The sequence below is a fragment of the Mus pahari genome, chromosome 4 (assembly GCF_900095145.1).
Source record: "Mus pahari chromosome 4, PAHARI_EIJ_v1.1, whole genome shotgun sequence".
In the NCBI taxonomy this organism is placed as follows: Eukaryota; Metazoa; Chordata; class Mammalia; order Rodentia; family Muridae; genus Mus; species Mus pahari.
In genome coordinates, this window is record NC_034593.1 from 132,744,147 (window position 1) to 132,762,240 (window position 18,094).

An 18,094-nucleotide genomic window follows, 5' to 3' on the forward strand; every position below is an offset into this window, starting at 1 on the left:
TCTCTCTCTCTCTCTCTCTCTCTCTCTCTCTCTCTCTCTCTGTGTGTGTGTGTGTGTGTGTGTGTGTGATCCTCAGTGGCCATCCACCTTTTGTTGTTTGAGACAGGACTGCACACTGGCTAGCACCGGGATTATAAAAGTGCACCACTGTACCTCCATGCTATGGCTTTTGTATATGAGTACACATTCCACCAACTTCCTATGTCCCTAGACTCACGACATGCATATTTTCAGCTACTAAATTCATTATAAACACAGTGAAAATGAGTTTTGGTATATTCTGGCTTTGATGGCAGCCTTCTTCCTCTTCCTTTGCAGGGTTTTCCAGGTGACTTTGGAGACAGAGGCCCTGCTGGTCTGGATGGCAGTCCTGTGAGTATCCAGGGATGGTCCATCCTTACACTCTAACATCACATGTCCCCATAGCAACTGCACATGGCATCCTTATGAGCATATTTACAAACAGTACAGCTGGACAGTTTCCACACCTCTGGGCGCACTCTAGTTTGTTATTTTTCAGTATGAGAGATAACCCAAAGTTGTTTGGATAAACTTCCATCATGACAGACAGTCATTAACATTAATTACTTTAACCATGTTTAAGTGACTTGAGTAAACATGACCACAGCATTGACCTTCATAGGTGGAGGCCCTAACCGTGCCTCTTGGTTGCATTATATCAGAAAAGAGTCGGGGTGGAGAGCTGGGTCAGCACTGTGTAAGAGTTCCTCCACTTTTTCTCATTCTGCAGAGCCTGACAACCTCTCTCCAGTCTATGCCACACACCTATTAGTTCTATTAGCTTTTTAAGTGATTAGACCCAATGCAAATATTTGTGAAAATTGTGATTAGTCCTTACATTTATTTACATGTGAGTCAGTATCACAAAGAGTGTAAACATATTTTCTTTTCAATATTTTAAAAATTCTATTTCCAAATTAGCATTAGTTAGGTAACTTGGTAGGCTCAGCTGAGCTGTTGCTTGTGTCTAAGTCATGGGGTTTAAGAGAAAAGAAGAACAGAATCAGCTTATTAAATGTTTGAGTAGTGTTTTGAGTAGAACATTTACCAACTTTTTCTTGCCCATGATCTTTTGGAGGGATGGACAGGGGACTTCTAACTTAAGTGTAATGAAGTAAGCGTCATTTAGATTTTTAAAATGTCTACATTGTGTACTTATGAACCTCGCATGACTCTGTTATTTAATTGCTTGCCAATTTTATATCCCTGGAATCTATTAAAACTGGACTCAGAATATTTAAAACATGCATTGCAAAATATGCTCTATATTTAAAATACATAATAATTCTTATTGAATATAATTTAAGCCTTTAAGTACAAAAGTAAACTGTATGTTTTAGATTGATTTATAGTTGTTTTTCCATATTCACATCTGTGTTTCAAAATGTAAATCAAAGAGAGGGGAGAGGCCATTCCTCTCCCTGATTCCTGTAAGTTTGGTGATACATAACATTATGTCTTTTATAATAATGAAATCAGGTATTATTCATATTCTTTACATAAAAATAAAGGTAGAGGTTTTAAAAAGTGTACTTCTAAAGATGTGATGGGCTGGTTTTAGCTATATGAAAATACTCTCCTAACTCTATATCCAGCCTGCCTGTCATTTCAGACAGTATGCAGACCAGGTTGGTCTGTAATATTGATAATGCAAACAGTAATCAAGTAATTACATTTTCATCTTTTATTAAGTACTTAAAAGAAAATTATGTATTGTAACGTAGAGGTAGTTTTAACATCCCAAAGCAGTTTTAAAAGAGTAAAAGTAATTTGTGCTTTTTAGTGGAAGATAATTTTGACATATTGTGTCCCTGGAATATGTGACATCATTTCGGAAAACCCCTCCGCAGTGTGGAATCATGATGAATGTGTTTTCCCATTTCTTTCCTAACAGGGGGTTGTAGGTGGCACCGGACCTCCCGGGTTTCCTGGTGTTACAGTGAGTATCACTAAACACCACTCTTATGAAATAGTTTACTATGCAGTTTAAATTATCAGTTGTGATTTAGAAACTTAGCCAAGTGAGTTTCTTGTCATTTCTGGGTATCGACCCAGTTTAAGCATACTTTTCAAACAGAAATGAAAAACAGACAAGTAGTATGAATCAACAAGGAAATTACTGCCTTTGGGGTAAGCTAAAATGGCTCTCTTCTATAGCTTAATGTATGTGTGCATGGATACACTTACCATTGTCTTGTTTAAAGGAGTGAGAGGGACTTCATTTCTTCAACAGTGTAGCATAGAAGAGTCACTTCCTCTTCTTGTGAGCATTGTCTCTATCGCCCAGTTGGGGAGCAACAGAGGCTGATGTTTTCCTGGCCATCGTTTTTCCCCCTGTGCTGTTGGCTTCCATCACTTGCTTTCTTCATTACTCTAGTGATATACTAGAGTATGACATCTGTGAGTATGTCAAGCATGGCTGAACGTCCAGAACTCAGTCCTTTCTACAACGGATTCATATGAACTTCCGTGAATTGGCTGGTGGCTTCTTCATCTAATGTCACGAACATGTGCTTTTGATCTCTTTCTTTGACTCAGAAGTTCACTGCTGCCTATAGCTTTGTGGGTTCCTCTGTGCCCTGGGGCTATAGCACAGACACCCTCAGCTACAGTCCCATGCATCTTCAGTCTGTTTCGCCTTCTCCTAGAGGAGAGTGAGGTGGATGGGGAATAGCACAGGTCCTTCGCTTACCTCGATGATCTGAAATGCTCACAAGGCCACCATGAATTACTTGCCTGTAGTTTTTCTGGACAATAGTTTGCTACACAATTTCTAGTATGTCGATCTAATAGTGGTTTTGTATTTACTGCTCAATTTTTACCTTAAACTCTTCTATTTTAGTGAGTTCTTTATAATTTTTTTCTAATATCTCATCATCCCAGAGTTGTTTCTTTTAGAGTCATCAGAAAGTAAAATAAGATATCACACATTCTGCTCAAAATGCCAGATTAAGTATTGTGAGACCTTAAAAATGTTACATTGTCTACAAAAAAATAACACAGAGAAAGACTTTTCTTTCATAAAATGTCTCTCTGTTGTTAGAGGGATTATTTCTGAACAATTCCCAAATACAGAAATTTATTATAGTTTTGAGCCTACCATAATATTTAAAGCTATGAGCTTTGAATAAACTAGCCTCTGTAGTCACATGAATGACTGTTTCCTTTTGACAAGAGTTTGAAATTGCAAGCAGTGATATATTTATTGCCCTTGAATATTTATTAAACTGGAAAGTATTATCATTTGCTGCTCACAGTCCCTTATATTCCAGGATTAAACACATTGGGAATAATTTATCTTCTCCACAAACTTTATGACTCTTCCAAAAGCACCAGCATCGTATTTTCCTTTCTGAAATTTGTATTGTACAAATGTAGATTATTGCCTATGAGGTAGGGAAATTTGGGGAACTAAAACTTTAGAAACTGCTGTATAAAGGAAAGGTATATTTTAAAGTTAATTCCTTCAGAGTCCATTCCACACTTTATCTCACAACAGTTACAGCACATTTGTTAGGCTGAGTCTAGGGACGGGTGGAGGATGGCGCATGCGCCTGCTCTCGGCTCATGTACTGATTAAGAGGTCGGGAGGACATCTGCTAAGGGCACTTCGTACGTCACTGTCTCTTCAAAGATTCGGAACATGTCGTGAAGGAGAGAATGAACATGGAACACGGTCAGAGGGAAAAAATCCTAGCTGAGTGTAGGATGGGAGGTAGGGAGAAGATGGGGAAACACGGAGTGAGGATCTGGAAGTACGGCGGACACCTTAAAGAGAGTGCCTGGGATGGTTACTCGGCGGTTTGAATTCTAAGTAACCTGAGTGGCATTTTCAGAATCTCAGAAACAGAACTCTTGGTTGTTGTTTTGCTTTCTGAGGCATGGTTTTCTTGTATGAGAGCCCTGGATGCTAAACAAGCTCCCCGTGAAATCGAGACCGACCCCGGACCCTTGGGAGTTACTGGCCTCAGCCCCTGCTCCCAGCTCTGAGCGTTTGATCTTTGATGCTTTTGAGCCATCATCATCTCACTGTGTTGCTATGGCCTGACCTTGAGTCCTCTCCCCTCACCCATCAGAGTAGCCGGAGGTGTCGGCATGTGTCAAATATGGCCACAAACAAAACTTTAATATCCTTACCATTTGGACACTGTAGAGAGAGGTTTGAACCAAAGTGGTCACCAGGATGGAGAGTGACAGAGAAGCCAGGACAGAGTTCATGAGAGAAAGAAGAAAACTGGAGTCTCCGCAACCATCAAGAGATGTCCATTTTTGTTCAAATTCTTCCTTAAAGGAGAACATCCTTATTATTGACCTGTGTTTTCTATAGTGACATATGGAAGGGGGGGTTGTAAGTCCCTCCCTTATAGGAAGTGAGAGTTTTAGTTCTGCTTTTGAGAAATTAGAGCATCTTGTTGAAAACTTTAACAATTGAGTCCGTATCTTTTTCATCTTTGGTTCTTTCCATGTATCAGAGTCTGGTGCAGGTAGTACTCACCAAGTCGTGAATGGCGAGTGAATGATAAGCCCAGAAAGTAGAGCTCTCAGTTGCTACTCAGTGTACCCGTGGTCACATGGTAAACATTCTTGTTCTGCACATTATAAACCACAAACCAAGTCACGGCAATGCTGGCACCTAGCAACATCTCAGTAAGGATTAGCTTTGGGTGAGAAAGATGGCTCACAGGTTGAGTGTACGTGGTGCTGTTGCAGAGAGGTTCCCAGGTTCCCAACACCCATGCCAGACAACTCAGATCAGCCTGCAACCCCAGCTCTAAGGGATCCGGCGCCCACTTCTGGCCTCTGAAGGCACCTGCACTCAGGTGCACATACTGACACCCAAATAGGTATACACACACACACACACACATAATAAAAGTTAAGTGTTTTCATTTTTTTGTGCTAAATAATGAACAAAATAGAAAGCTTGATTGATGTATTTGACTATTTGTGGGTAGCTTGACAATAAAATATTTCTACAAAATGTTACCCACCTGGAAAGGGACTGCAAAATGAAAGTCATAGACAGGAGTTTGATTACATAGGCACAGTTAGAAGGGCGGGCTGCCGAGAGTTTAAGGATTGAGTATTGTTTTAAAAGGGAAGAAAAGTTGCTGGAAACAGGCAAAATGCTTTCAGTTCGTTTATCTTCCAACTGTACCATGCCCTCTTTCTGATCCTAACCCGTGCCTAATGATATCATTTTTTGCCATTCCTCAGGGAAGTGTCGGTTCTGCAGGACCGATTGGACCTCCAGGAGCTCCTGGCCCAATGGTATGGCTCTCTTTGCTTGTTGATATTTCTCTTTAATTTCTCTGCAATGTCACAAAGTATCACCTTTTGTACTTCTAGGGCCTTTCAGGAAGTAGAGGACCATCTGGAATCAAAGGTGATAAGGTGATTTCAATATTAACATTTCACAGAGATAATTTCTCGCCCTGGTTGGTTCTTTTGTTCATGTCAATAGAAATTATTGTTAAACATTTTTGTTTTGTTTGTAGGGTTTAATTTGTATTGTATTGGTTTTTTTTCTAAAATATAGGAGAAATGAAAGTTTTTCTTCTATAATGAATACTTCCTGTGCATCACCATGCCTTAATCTATTGTCTTTCTGTGAAACTGTGCTTCCTAGGGTGAGCAAGGTGTGGCAGGGGAGCCAGGAGAACCCGGGTACCCTGGAGACAAGGTAACTCTCATTCCGCTCATTTGATAAGAACGAATAAACTAAAAAATCATGATTACAATTGTGTATTTTATAAGGATATGGCGTCAGTGTGATTTTAATTCTAGAATACATATTAACATTTTAATAGTATACAAATAGACATTTTTCTTTAATATAACATTTCTTCTTCCAGGGCAACATTGGATCACCAGGACCACCAGGGATAAGAGGAAAGTCAGGACCTTCAGTAGGTTTGAACCTTCACTTTGTTTTATTTTGTGATAAACACGTGCATGCCCAGGTTGAGCCTTGGGGCTTGGTGGTGTTAGCAGGATACATGCGTGGCATGGGGTGGGCATCTCCCAGCCTTACATTTTCTCTCTTCAGTCTTAGAGAACGGTCAGCCCTCAGGTTCTCAGCACAGCTGTCATAGGCTGATTCCTACCCTAGGCCAAAGAGAAAGCCTTAAAGAAAACAAAGAGGTCAAAAATAGACCTCTGGGTGGTGAAAATGATGGCTGCCCTACCCAAGCCTTATTCTTTATGAAGTGCCAGGCCTTGTCCTAAGTATGGCATATCTGATTTATTAGTCACAGCAATCCTGTGAAGTTGCCACTACACTATTCTTTTGTTTGCATCTTATAAAGATATGGAGACAGAGAGTTAAAGAACTTGTGTGAGGTCCCATAGTCAGTCAGTGGATGCCTGAGAACAGTTGGGTAAGAGGTCTGTCATAGCCCAGACCCAGACATGGCACCCTGCATCTTTAGGACTCAGTATTGTAAGGTTGTTTTAGCATGTTAATAACGTTTATAGCTATAAAAGGTGGCTATAGGTAGAAACATGAGTGTAGAATTAAAAAACACAGTTAAACCTTGAAAGCACTTTATGGTGCTCTCCCTGATTCTGCCCCCTTCTCTCAGGAAGCATAGCTACCTTTCATAACCTCACACAATCTGTCTATCATTTTGTAAATATTTCTCAGGAATTACTTATTCCAAAGAACACTTTCTGGGATTTATCTGATGACATGCCAGTGGGTAACCTATTTTTATATTGCATTAGTCTAATTAAACATGTGCTCCAGGCTCCTGCCCCAAAGCTGAATCTCAAAAACTCTACAGTCCATATTAAGGAAAGAGAATCAATCAAGAAGACAGCTAGCAGATTAAAGGAGCCTAAACTAAGTGATGTGGACTTTACATTTCTGATGTGATTGGGAAAGAAGCGTTTTTTTCTTTCTTTTTCATAATTTGAAGGTTTTTAAAAATTTGATAGTCATATCTTCCAACTGGTAATAAGGACACNTGCTCCACTATGTTCATAGCAGCCTTATTTATAATAGCCAGAAGCTGGAAAGAACCCAGATGTCCCTCAATAGAGGAATGGATACAGAAACTGTGNTACATTTACACAATGGAGTACTACTCAGCNATTAAAAACAATGAATTTATGAAATTCTTGGGCAAATGGATGTATTTGGAAGATATCATCCTTAGTGAGGTAACCCAATCACAAAAGAAGTCACTAGATATGTACTCACTGATAAGCGGATATTAGCCCAGAAACTTGGAATATCCAAGACACATTATGGAAAACAGAAGAAAATCAAGAAGGATGACCATTTGTGGATACTTCATTCCTCCTTAGAATAAGGAACATAACTCTCATGAAAGGTTATAGGTACAGAGACAAAATTTAGAGCTAAGATGAAAGGATGGACTATCCAGAGAGTACCCCATTCGGGAGTCCATCCCATCATCAGCCACCAAACCTAGATACTAATGCTCATGCCAGCAAGATACTGCTGAAGGGACCCTGATATTGCGGCCTCTTGTGAGGCTATGCCAGTGCCTGGTAAACACCGAAATGGATGCTCACAGCCAGCTACTGGATGGAACACAGGGTCCCCAATGGAGGAACTAGAGAAAGTACCCAAGTACCTGAAGGGGGCTGCAACCCTTTAGGTGGAACAACAACAGGAACTAACCAGTACCCCCGGGGTTTGTGTTTCTAGCTGCATATGTAGCAGAAGATGACCTAATCGGCCATCAGTGGGAATAGAGGCTCCTTGGTCTTCCAAACTCTATATGACCTAGCACAAGGCAAGGCCTGGGCCAAGTAGTGGGAGTGGGTGGGTAGGGGAACAGAGGTGGGGGGAGGGGTATGGGAAACTTTCGGGATAGCATTTGAAATGTAAATAAAGAAAATAATAATTAAAAAAAAAAGAAGTGATACAACACAGTTACCTAATTAGAAGCTGATAAACTCAATATTACTCTCATGTGCTCTACACTCAGAACTGAAGTCAAGTGCCACGCCCACATAGGGCTAAGCATTCTAAGTTCAGCATTCTCTAAGTCAGTTGATATCATAGCATGCTTATTGTGGAAGAAATAAATAACAAGTCTAAGAATGAAGGCATGGCGAGCTTTCGTTCCAGGTCTGACATTTAACCTCCTATGACCTTGGGTATCTATAACCTTGCAACTTGTGTACCACCCAGCCTGCCTACGTCATGTATAAGACGAAGGTCAGATTAAATAACATGATTGGTTCTTGCAGATACTTCTGTAGTTTGAGTGACCATTGCACTAATAGTGCAGTGTGTTGCACTATTTCTGTAGTCTAAGCTAAGAGAAGCTCATCGTACCTTTGACGTACTGACTTAATGTTTGAAAAAGAAATCACAAGAAATGCAAATAAAGTTTATTTATGGTGAGGGATGAAAATGGTCTAAGCAAGTTTTACTGACTCACCATCTACCTTTCTGTACTGTAACAAAATAACCTAATGTCATTGGGGATTCTGTTAGCAGGGAGTTTTAGCAAACCCTTTAAAAATACATGTTTTGAGCTCAAGACAGCTTAGACTCAGGATTGATTTTAATGAGAACTGCAGGGGTGGTTCTGTAAGTGTTGGCCTTGTGAGCATGAGACCTGCCTTCAAGCTCAACAGGGGTGCTTGTGTGTTTGTGATCCTAGTGCTGGGGGGATGGAGAAAGGGTGACCTTATGTGGGGCTTGGGTGACACCCAGCCTATCCTCACAGCAAGACCCAGGCCCTAGTGAGGGACCTTTTCTCAAAAAATAAGGTGGCAAGTGCCTAGGAATTATACCCAAGATTGACAGCACACACACACACACACACACACACACACACGCACGCGCACACACACACGTGCACACACACGCATGCACGCACACACACACACACAAGCACATACACACATGAATGTACATAGGCATGCAGTCTTCCATACATATGTGCACCCATATGGACACACACACACACACACACACACACACACACACACACACATATACAATAAACTGATGAAAGAACCTTTCCTTTGGTGTCTAAACTCATTTAAATCTTACTAATACCAAGATATTTGGCCTAAAATTTTTCTCCAGTAAGGGTAGAAGTCCTACTTTATGAACATTTTTTACACAAAATCAGTTGATTTAACAAGAGACAAACTGCAACACTCAGTTAAGCAAGTGTGTGCCTGCCTGAAGGCTTTGTCTGCTGCCGTGGAAGAAATGAGTCTCAGGATATCTTCCTGAGTCCCAGCTCGGGTTTTCTGTCATCTTAGATTTTACTGGCTGCTTTTAGTGCATCCAAGTGGATCTGAGTTATAACATGAAAAAATATTTTCCAGATGTAGGAACGGCCTGATGTGGAAGGTGTGTACGTTCTGGAACAGGGGAGGTTTTGTTCAGCAAGTTCAGAAATCAGGGAAGGTTACGACTCAGGCAAGGTCGGGAACTCTGCTCTCCCAATCTATAGAAAACAAAGACAATATGTTCTTAGTGTGTGTGTGTGTGTGTGTGTGTGTGTGTGTGTGTGAGAGAGAGAGAGAGAGAGAGAGAGAGAGAGAGAGAGAGAGAGAGAGAGCTGGCTACCTTACCATTACTATACTAGAAGTTTCCTCATTTATAGAGACTCACATAGCACAGAAGCATTCTGCAAACTACTTGAAAATTCTTCATAAAAATGTTTTATAAAGGAAAACGAATATCCCTAGAAAGCTGACAACTTAAGTTGTGTAAAAAATATAATTATTGCAAAAATGAATTAAATGGCTCCGTATTTTTTTTTTTTTTTAATTTGCTTGTCAGTCAAATCAAAGGCCTTAGGATGTGCTATTTTTTCCCTTGGGTACTTCTAGTTACATCTTAATTGGTTTTTGCCACTAGAGGGCCCCAGTGAAACCTACCCCATCCCTCTTTAAGAGAGGTGCTTGCTTTTTTAGATTTAAGAATGCCTTATACACCGATTCAGGTAGACTGCACGTTTGTTTCTGCCACTCAGCCCTTAGTGACCCTTTGTCCAAACTGCCTAGATGCTGGTGTGGTAGCTGTTCTGAGCTCTCTCATGTCAGATGTCTTCACACTGAGCCTTCTTAGCCAGTCAATATGGGTAACTAGTTGTTGGGAAATAGGACCCCTTGTGCATGGTGTGCCCTGCAATTTGATGTCATCTTAGGCCTATTCTAGTCAGATTCAAAGCTCATGTGGAAGCTTACAGGAAAACCAGGAAATTCAGCAATTTTCTTAGTGAAAGCAAGAGGGCCTTTGTAGTGTTCTTCCCTGGGTCTCTGCTGTCATCTCTCGGAAACATCTACATCTTCTCTGGCCTCAGGCTCACGCCCCTTTCATATTCTGTCTGTTTAACAACATCACTAGGAGTAAAGGAACTTTCAAAATATTGAAACCAAACCCTCAACATTTAATCCCAGAATCAAGGTGCTCTGGGAAATGCAGGCAAAGCCCAGAGCAGGGCTGGGACAGAAAATGGACAGTTCCTCATTGTCGCATTGGTTAATGCTCCTGATCCTTCTATGTGCCCTAGCTCTGCACCATCTGCATGTTGTCTCATTTAATCTCCGCAAAGACTGCAAGGGTGTTAGCATTCATTATCATTGTCCTTCCAATCTTTCTGACGAGCTAAGGGAGATTTGGAGACACCGAGCAGCAAGGATTGCCTTCCTGGTGAGTCAGAGTTACTCCACCAAGCTGCTCACCATAGCATGGAGGAGAGAAAATTTCAGAAGTTTCCTGGGACTCTGATGAAGAAAACAAAAACAAATACAAAAACAAGTCCTCTTCTAGGACTCCTTGCTGCTGTTTTATCAGTCAGCCTGTCTCTGGAGAAGCGCACACACATATGTACACATATATGTACATACATGCACGCATGCACACACATATGCATGCACATACCTGCAAATACATACACACATGCACATATAAACACATATGCACACATGCATACACTCAGATATGTGCACACATGCATGCATGCACAGATAAACACATATGCACACATGCATACACTCACACATATGCACACATATACGTGCCCATGTATGTATGCATACACGCACAGTTTCACACCTACACCTGACTGGTTAACTTGTCTGTCTATCTAACAGAAGTGATATATATTGCACCATAAACATTAAAAAGAGTCTCACAGTGATGATGTAATGGAAAGTGGGTGAAGCCCGAAGCCAGAAAAGGTGGCCAATGCTCTCAATGGCTGACAGTGTAGATCGGCGGGGGAGGAAGACCCTGAAGACCGTTACAAATTAAGTCTTGGGAAAACCATTACAACCTTGCTTGACATAATATGGTAAAAGTTGCTCAGCTGCAAAGTGCTAGTTCCCGCTTTCCGTTCTATTTATTAAGTTAATATTTATATTTTGATTTTTTTTTCCTCCCCTTCTAGGGACAACCAGGTGACCCAGGACCACAGGGACCATGTGGCCCTCCAGGACCAGAGGTAAATCACTGATTAAAGATGAAAACTTTGAAACAAGACATAATGGAAATTCAATTTAATTTACAAAGCGTGCGGGTTTTGTGGAGAAGCTTGAGAAAGATTCTCTCTGAAGTTTGTCTATGTAAAGCAGTTTAGACCACGTTGACTGCATCGGAGATCCCAAGGAAACAGGAAATTGAGTATGAGTTGAAGTTGCTGGGGCCAGAACATTTTCAAGCTTTGAAACCTTTTCATAATGACAATGGGAATTGAATCTAAATTTATGTCTCACATGTGCTTAGCCAGAAGAGACACATGTATGTTTTCCAAGTTCCTGAGTTGTGACTGTGACTCTCACAGAGGGTCAGGTGTAGTTCATCTACTGGTGTATCACATATTTTAGGATTTGAGAACATTTTGTATTTCAGAGTTTATATTAGATATGCAAACTCCGGACTATCCACATTTTAATTTTGATGAAATCACAGCCTATTTGTCTGTTCTGCACAGCAGTGGTCAGTGACACATCGTTCAGAATTGTAAACAAAATTGGATACATAAACTCCACTCAATTAGCAATATGAAATGCTTCCAATTCTTGTTAAATGCATATATCACTTGGACTTCTTGCTCTAGAATAAGTGTGATTAAGCTTATAGTAGACATCAAGTTTGTTTGTATATGCCTTAAAATACCGAGTTTGGCTTCAGGCTTGGTAAAGAACCTCTCTCTTTCTTGAAAGCCTTCTTAGAGCAGAAGCTTCAGCAGTGAAATGTTTGAAGGTTCTTGAACCATATCATGAATTCCAGATGTTATGTGAGATACAGCTTCTGCATTTCACCCTAGCTTCAGAAAAACACCCCAAGTCTAAACAAGACCAACGCATGCAGAAACCATCCTGGGAATATTAGCTGACTTCTGAATAACTAAGACAAAGAACTCACATCTTCCCAGTGGCAGAGCCCTAGGCAGGCTGCAGGATAGGATGCACAATGGCTTCACCCTCTGCGTAGACTACTGACTTATTCCACAGCTACTCTTCAAGGGTCGATGTTATTCTTTTTTTTTTTCTAATTTAAAACACATTCACTATAGATAGATCAAAAACATGATGTGACAACCTTGTTTTGCTGATAAGGAAGTGGTGGGGTATAGACGCACATGGATCTGGCAAGCAATTAAAACTCGATATTAATAAAAGTTTATCTCTTTATATGAATCTATCCTCTTTTATTTCAATCAAGTTTAATGGGAACTGTACCGGAAATAGGATTTGCCTGACTTCTTTCATTGAGGATGCAGTATCTAATTTAAATGTAACTATTTTTGAAGAGTATTATCTTTAGTCCAATTGCAAATACTCGTAGCTGAAGTTATGAGTGGTAACTGCACTGGGGCAGGCTGTTCTGTCTCATATATCACTATGGTTTAATCATTTTCTTTTATATAAAGCAGGGCTATGGGTACACAAATAGCATCTTTCCCTCCTATCTTGCCATCCAAAGATGGTCATTTTTCCTGTTTCCTTTAAGATTTTATCATTTTTCCATTTATAAAGGGTCCTAATCCCTAACTACCCTGATCCTCTTCATCTGCCTCAAAATTTTCCATAGTCCCATAGGTGTTATCTGTAGTCTCTCAAGAATTAGTGCAGGATTGTTTGAGGCAACTTAACAAATACGTCTTCTGGCCCATAAACACACACATTACGTGCGTGACTGGGTGTGAGCACTGTCTTGCGGCAGATGTTCTGGCCCACTGTCTCTTACAATTTTTCTGCCCCATCTTTTGCCGTGCTTCCTGAGCCTTTGGTGCATGGGTTGTGCTGTAAATGTATCAGTTGGTCATGGGTACCCACCAGTCAGTTGCTTTTTGCATTGTGACCAATTGTGGACTTCTGTGGTGGTCTCCTCTGCTGGAAAAGGAGCTGCTTTGGTGAGGGGCGAGAGTTACAGCTACCTGTGAATACAGAAGTGAGCATGTAGAGCATAGTTGGGAATTATACCCCTCTTCTCAACTCTACACTTTTAATGTAACTGGAGATTGAAGAATTTAAAGAATATTTACTATCAAATCAAAGCTAAAGTGATTTTTATTTCCAAAATAGATGGATTCCCTCTGGTAAATGCTTTTGGGTGTCAAGTTCATGATTATCCTGTAATTTGAGCAAAGATTTCTAAGCAGGAGAATGGAATCCTGGGGCTTGAGCTTTTCAGATGTATGGATGACCGATGTAGAGAAGGAGATGTTACAGGAGACAGATCCTGCAGATTGTTATAAGGATCAGTGTGATAGAGCCAAGGATTAGCAGTGAGGTTCTGAGACCTCATCTGTGAAAAGTAAGGATGGCTTCAACAGCAACTCAAGGAGTATAAGTTATAATATCGGAACTATGCAGTACAGCTCAGCCAACTTGTGAGAGAAGGTTATAATATAATTTTCATATTTTTGCCTGAATGGTTGAATAAAATATGGATCTTTATTCCAAAATGGAAACTAAAAGCAGAAGGAAGAAAGGAAGACGTTCAAGGTGGCTGGAAATTAGTCCTCAGGTTTCTGATCTGTTGGGATGGAAATGCTTGTAGTGTTTGCAAATGAATCTCATAATTATACAGACCACAGTCTTGAGGACCTGGGAGAAGAGCAAGCAGATGCTTACAGTACACGGGGGTCGGTAGCCATAGGAGTTATGTGAAACAGTTGCAGCAGATGCAGTCATCTGGGGAGCGTTTGTGACTCCGGGTCTGGAAATAGTAAATCTGCATGTCCATCTCCCAGATATCTATGCTCTTTGTCTAGGCTGCAATTAAAGGGTTTTATTTGTTTGCTTTAGTTTTACTTTATTTATGTTTATGCGTGTGTCTCTGTGTATGTGTCTGGGTGAGTCTGTCTGCCCACAGAGGTCAGAAGAAGGTGCTAGATCCCTTGGGGTTGGAGGTATAGGCATTTTGTAATCTGCCCAATGTGTGTGCTGGGATATGAACTCTGGTCCCCATGATTTGAGCAGCATGTGATCTTAACCACCGAGCCATGTCTCCACCCCAACGTTTAAGTTTTAAGTTAATAACCAAAGGGCAGTAAGATAAATTTTGGTGACTGAAATACACATTCCTGAGCAATTCACAATCTAAGTGAAGAGGAAAACAAAGCAAAACAAAACAAAAAACCACCCAACGGAAATTAGAGACTGTGAACCTAGGCAGAGAGCAGATGACAGCAAACCATGGGAAGTGGCACACAGACCAACTCATCTCTGCACAGCAGCACAGCGAGATGAGGGATGCAGAGCTGCCGTGTGGGACTGGATCAAAGGGAGAAGGATGGGAAAGAGGCCATCAGGATCGGACCAACCAGCAGCAGCAGATGATGGGGGAAGCCTGAGGTCCTTAGAAGCCCGAGTAGGGGGTGACTGCAGATCTTGAAGATAATCTCTGAGTTGTATTAGTGCTGGAATTTAAGGCTTGTGCACCTCTCACCCCAAGGCTCGGAGATCTTTGGAGAAGAGGAGGGAGAAAGAGTTTAAGAGCTAGAGGGAAGTGGATGATGTCACAGAAGCATTGCTTCCCAGACACACCAGCCAGATGTGCACATGAGGTCGCAGTGCTGGTGTCAGAAGACCCGTGCAAGCTCCAGCCAAACGAAATCCCAGCACAGACATGGAAAAGTAGTGATGTAACCCTCATAGCTTTTAGTACTCAGTACCTGCTGGGAGAGGACCAGTCTGTGACCTTTAATTATGAGACCACATACCAGAGCAGGCCCCCACCCCAAGACCAGCAGGCAGCACCAGCTGGACTTGATGGGAAGAGAAGATGATGGGAGGAGTGTTAGGGGAGGGAAGGAACTGAGGGTGAGCATGTTTAAACGCATCACATGGACCTCTCAAAGAACTAATGAAAATAGTTTAAAGGCCTTCCCCAAAACACAGCCCCTGAGTGCTGTACAGTTTATTGGTATGGATGACAGACTTAGATCCAAACATGACTAACCAAAGCCACGACATATGATTAGTCATAAGAAGGGTCTCTCTCAGAGACGGAAAGATAGTCACTGTTCAGGTGAAATGCATCAAGTTATGATATTAATGCTGTCTCCATCTTCAGCATACATTGACTGATAGTATGACACCAAAACAGAACTCAGTTACAGAGATACCAGTGAGGGCTAAATGGTGAGATCTACATACAGACTTTGTGGTGGCTTTTGTTCACTATTTAGGTGATAAAATATTTAAGTTGATATCTGGGGGGGGAAAGGAGTATGAGAGTTGTTAATATCTTCTAAATCAAAATCAAGAAGTTAGGCTGAGACCATTCATTCATTCATTCATTCACCTTACATCCCAATATCAACACCCCGTCTCTTCCCAGTACCCTCTCACACAGATCCTCCCCCCTTCTCCTCTGAGGAGGGGGTAGGATGAGACTCTTGAGCCATTTATCTAAAGCCTCTCAACTTCTCAACCTTACTTCAACGACAGAGTGGGACTAATTATATGTGCTAACCTCCTGAAGTTACTGTATCAATACAGTGACACATACACAGCAAGGCAGGGTGTGGTTAACATGAACAGTGGGCTCTGGCTGCCAACACCTCAACATCACCATAGGCAGAAGCTCTCGTCTTGACTGGGGGGTGGGGGGATGAAAGAGGAAGGAGAGGAAAGGTGAGAGAGAATGAGCAATGAGCCTGTTTTTTTTAATATCAGAAGTTATCAGAGGCTTGGGTGGTGCAGTAGTGTGAGCTTTTCTGATGTATGCTTTTTGAAAACATTTATTTTGTTAATATTTTGAGAGAGAGAGAGAGAGAGAGAGAGAGAGAGAGAGAGAGAGAGATGGGGAGGGGGCATATGCATGCAATGGCTGATGAGGCCAGAAGAGGGCGCCGAAACTCGTGCCGTGGGCGTTAAAGAGGGTCATGAGCTCCCCACCAGGGTCCAGGGAACCCAACTCAAGTGCACTGGAAGAGCACTTAATCCTGCTGCTGGTGCTCTTAATCCTGCTGACCTCTCCAGCTCCTGGTGAATGCTTTTAGAGGGCCACTTCAGGATATCCTTCATCAGAGAATGAGGAGAAAACTCTGAGGCGAAGCGATGATTTACCCCTTAGCACACTTGCTGACAGTGGGCCCTAAGGGGTCTGGACTAGAGAATGCACTTGTTTGGTCAAGTGTTCACTTAAGCTTTGTCCTGCAAAAGGTGGGACTGTGACTTTCAGCACAACCTTGCCTGTACATTAGCATCACATAAAGAACATGGGGGGAAAATCTAGATGCTTAGAGCCGGTCCCCACAGTGCTGAGTGGGTTCATGTAAGGGTATCCCGTGAATAGTTACCCATAACGACAACCACATTTTATGTGGCATACATACACAATGGAATTTTATTAAGCCATAAAATGAAATCATGACATTTGTAGGAAAATGGAAAGTATTATCGTAACAGAACTCTCCCAGACCCAGAGAGACAATAGCAAGGTTTCTCTCATAAGCAAATTCTAGATCTTTATTTTCATATATGTGGGTATGTAGGGGATAGGGCAGGGAACTAGAGACAAGACAATAAGAAGGAGGAAAGAAGGTTTAAGTGGAGGTTGGGGTGGAAGGAGAGAGTTAAAAGAGAGTTATAAAGTAGATGTAACACAAGAGCAAAATGTAGGCTGTAGAGGGAGGGAGGGAGGGGCTGAGAGCAGTGTGGACACATAGGCACAAAGCTAGTGTGGACAGAAACCATTCAATGCAGTTCATGCCTCAAGTGCTCCCTTAAAGAGTAAAATCTGTGATGACAATGAACACATTTTATCTTCCCATTCTTTACCATTCAAGTACCTTCATTTGGACAGGATGGGACCATTGCCAGACCAGGAAGGCACTGGGCTTGGGGGAAAGTCAGAGGTTCCCCAAGTCTCTGCCTGGGTATTGTCTGGCCTGTGGTCCAGCAACCTTGTTAAATTATTAGTATCACTCATTATAGCAGAGTGTGGCGCAGGAAAAAAAAAAAAAGCGTTCTGCAATGTTTATAATACAAAGTAACAAAAGAAAGCCACTCCTAAGTTCTGCTGTGAAAACCTTCCAGGTGCCATTTAGTCCCAGAGGAGCAGGAGCAGGCAAGCCCCGGGGAGGCCTGGATGAACCTGACCTAAAGGCAGGAAGCTGTGGTAGCTAAGTCTGTGGCTGATCCCAAGCTAGGACCAAGAGGAAACAAACACATTGACTAGACACCTTCAGATTGGTTTTTATTTGTTTATTTTTAAGATTGTATTTTTTTATTTACTGTGCGTGCCTGCAGGAGACAGGGAGTGCCCTCAGATGCCAGTAGAAATGGTCGGATTCCCTGGAGCTGGAGTGACAGATGGTTGTGGCTCTGCCGCTTGGGTGCTAGACTCAAAACTCCTGTCTTCTAGGTTTTTAACCCTCCTCAAGTGCTCTTGACCTCTGAGCCATGTTGCCAGTTGCTCCCTAAGTTTTATTATTTTAAAACTCCTTTTAGAACTTTTTTTTGAAACCTTCTTACCTATATAAATTACCTCCCTCCAACTCTTCCCCTACTCCCACCAAACATATTTTCGGTCTGCCTCACAACTTTGTGACTTGCTTCTCTCTCTCCTCTCCTCTCCTCTCCTCTCCTCTCCTCTCCTCTCCTCTCC

General features: G+C 41.7%; 1 protein-coding gene across 1 annotated transcript in view; it reads left to right on the top strand.

Moving 5' to 3' along the window:
* Window positions 1-18,094, top strand: part of Col24a1 (collagen type XXIV alpha 1 chain) — a 256,021-nt gene that overhangs the window by 60,203 nt on the left and 177,724 nt on the right. Inside the window, exons 13-19 of the mRNA XM_021196980.2 lie at window positions 319-372; window positions 1,916-1,960; window positions 5,239-5,292; window positions 5,371-5,415; window positions 5,651-5,704; window positions 5,877-5,930; window positions 11,418-11,471. Coding sequence (XP_021052639.1) covers window positions 319-372; window positions 1,916-1,960; window positions 5,239-5,292; window positions 5,371-5,415; window positions 5,651-5,704; window positions 5,877-5,930; window positions 11,418-11,471 — 360 coding nt within the window. The remainder of the gene's footprint in view (window positions 1-318; window positions 373-1,915; window positions 1,961-5,238; window positions 5,293-5,370; window positions 5,416-5,650; window positions 5,705-5,876; window positions 5,931-11,417; window positions 11,472-18,094) is intronic.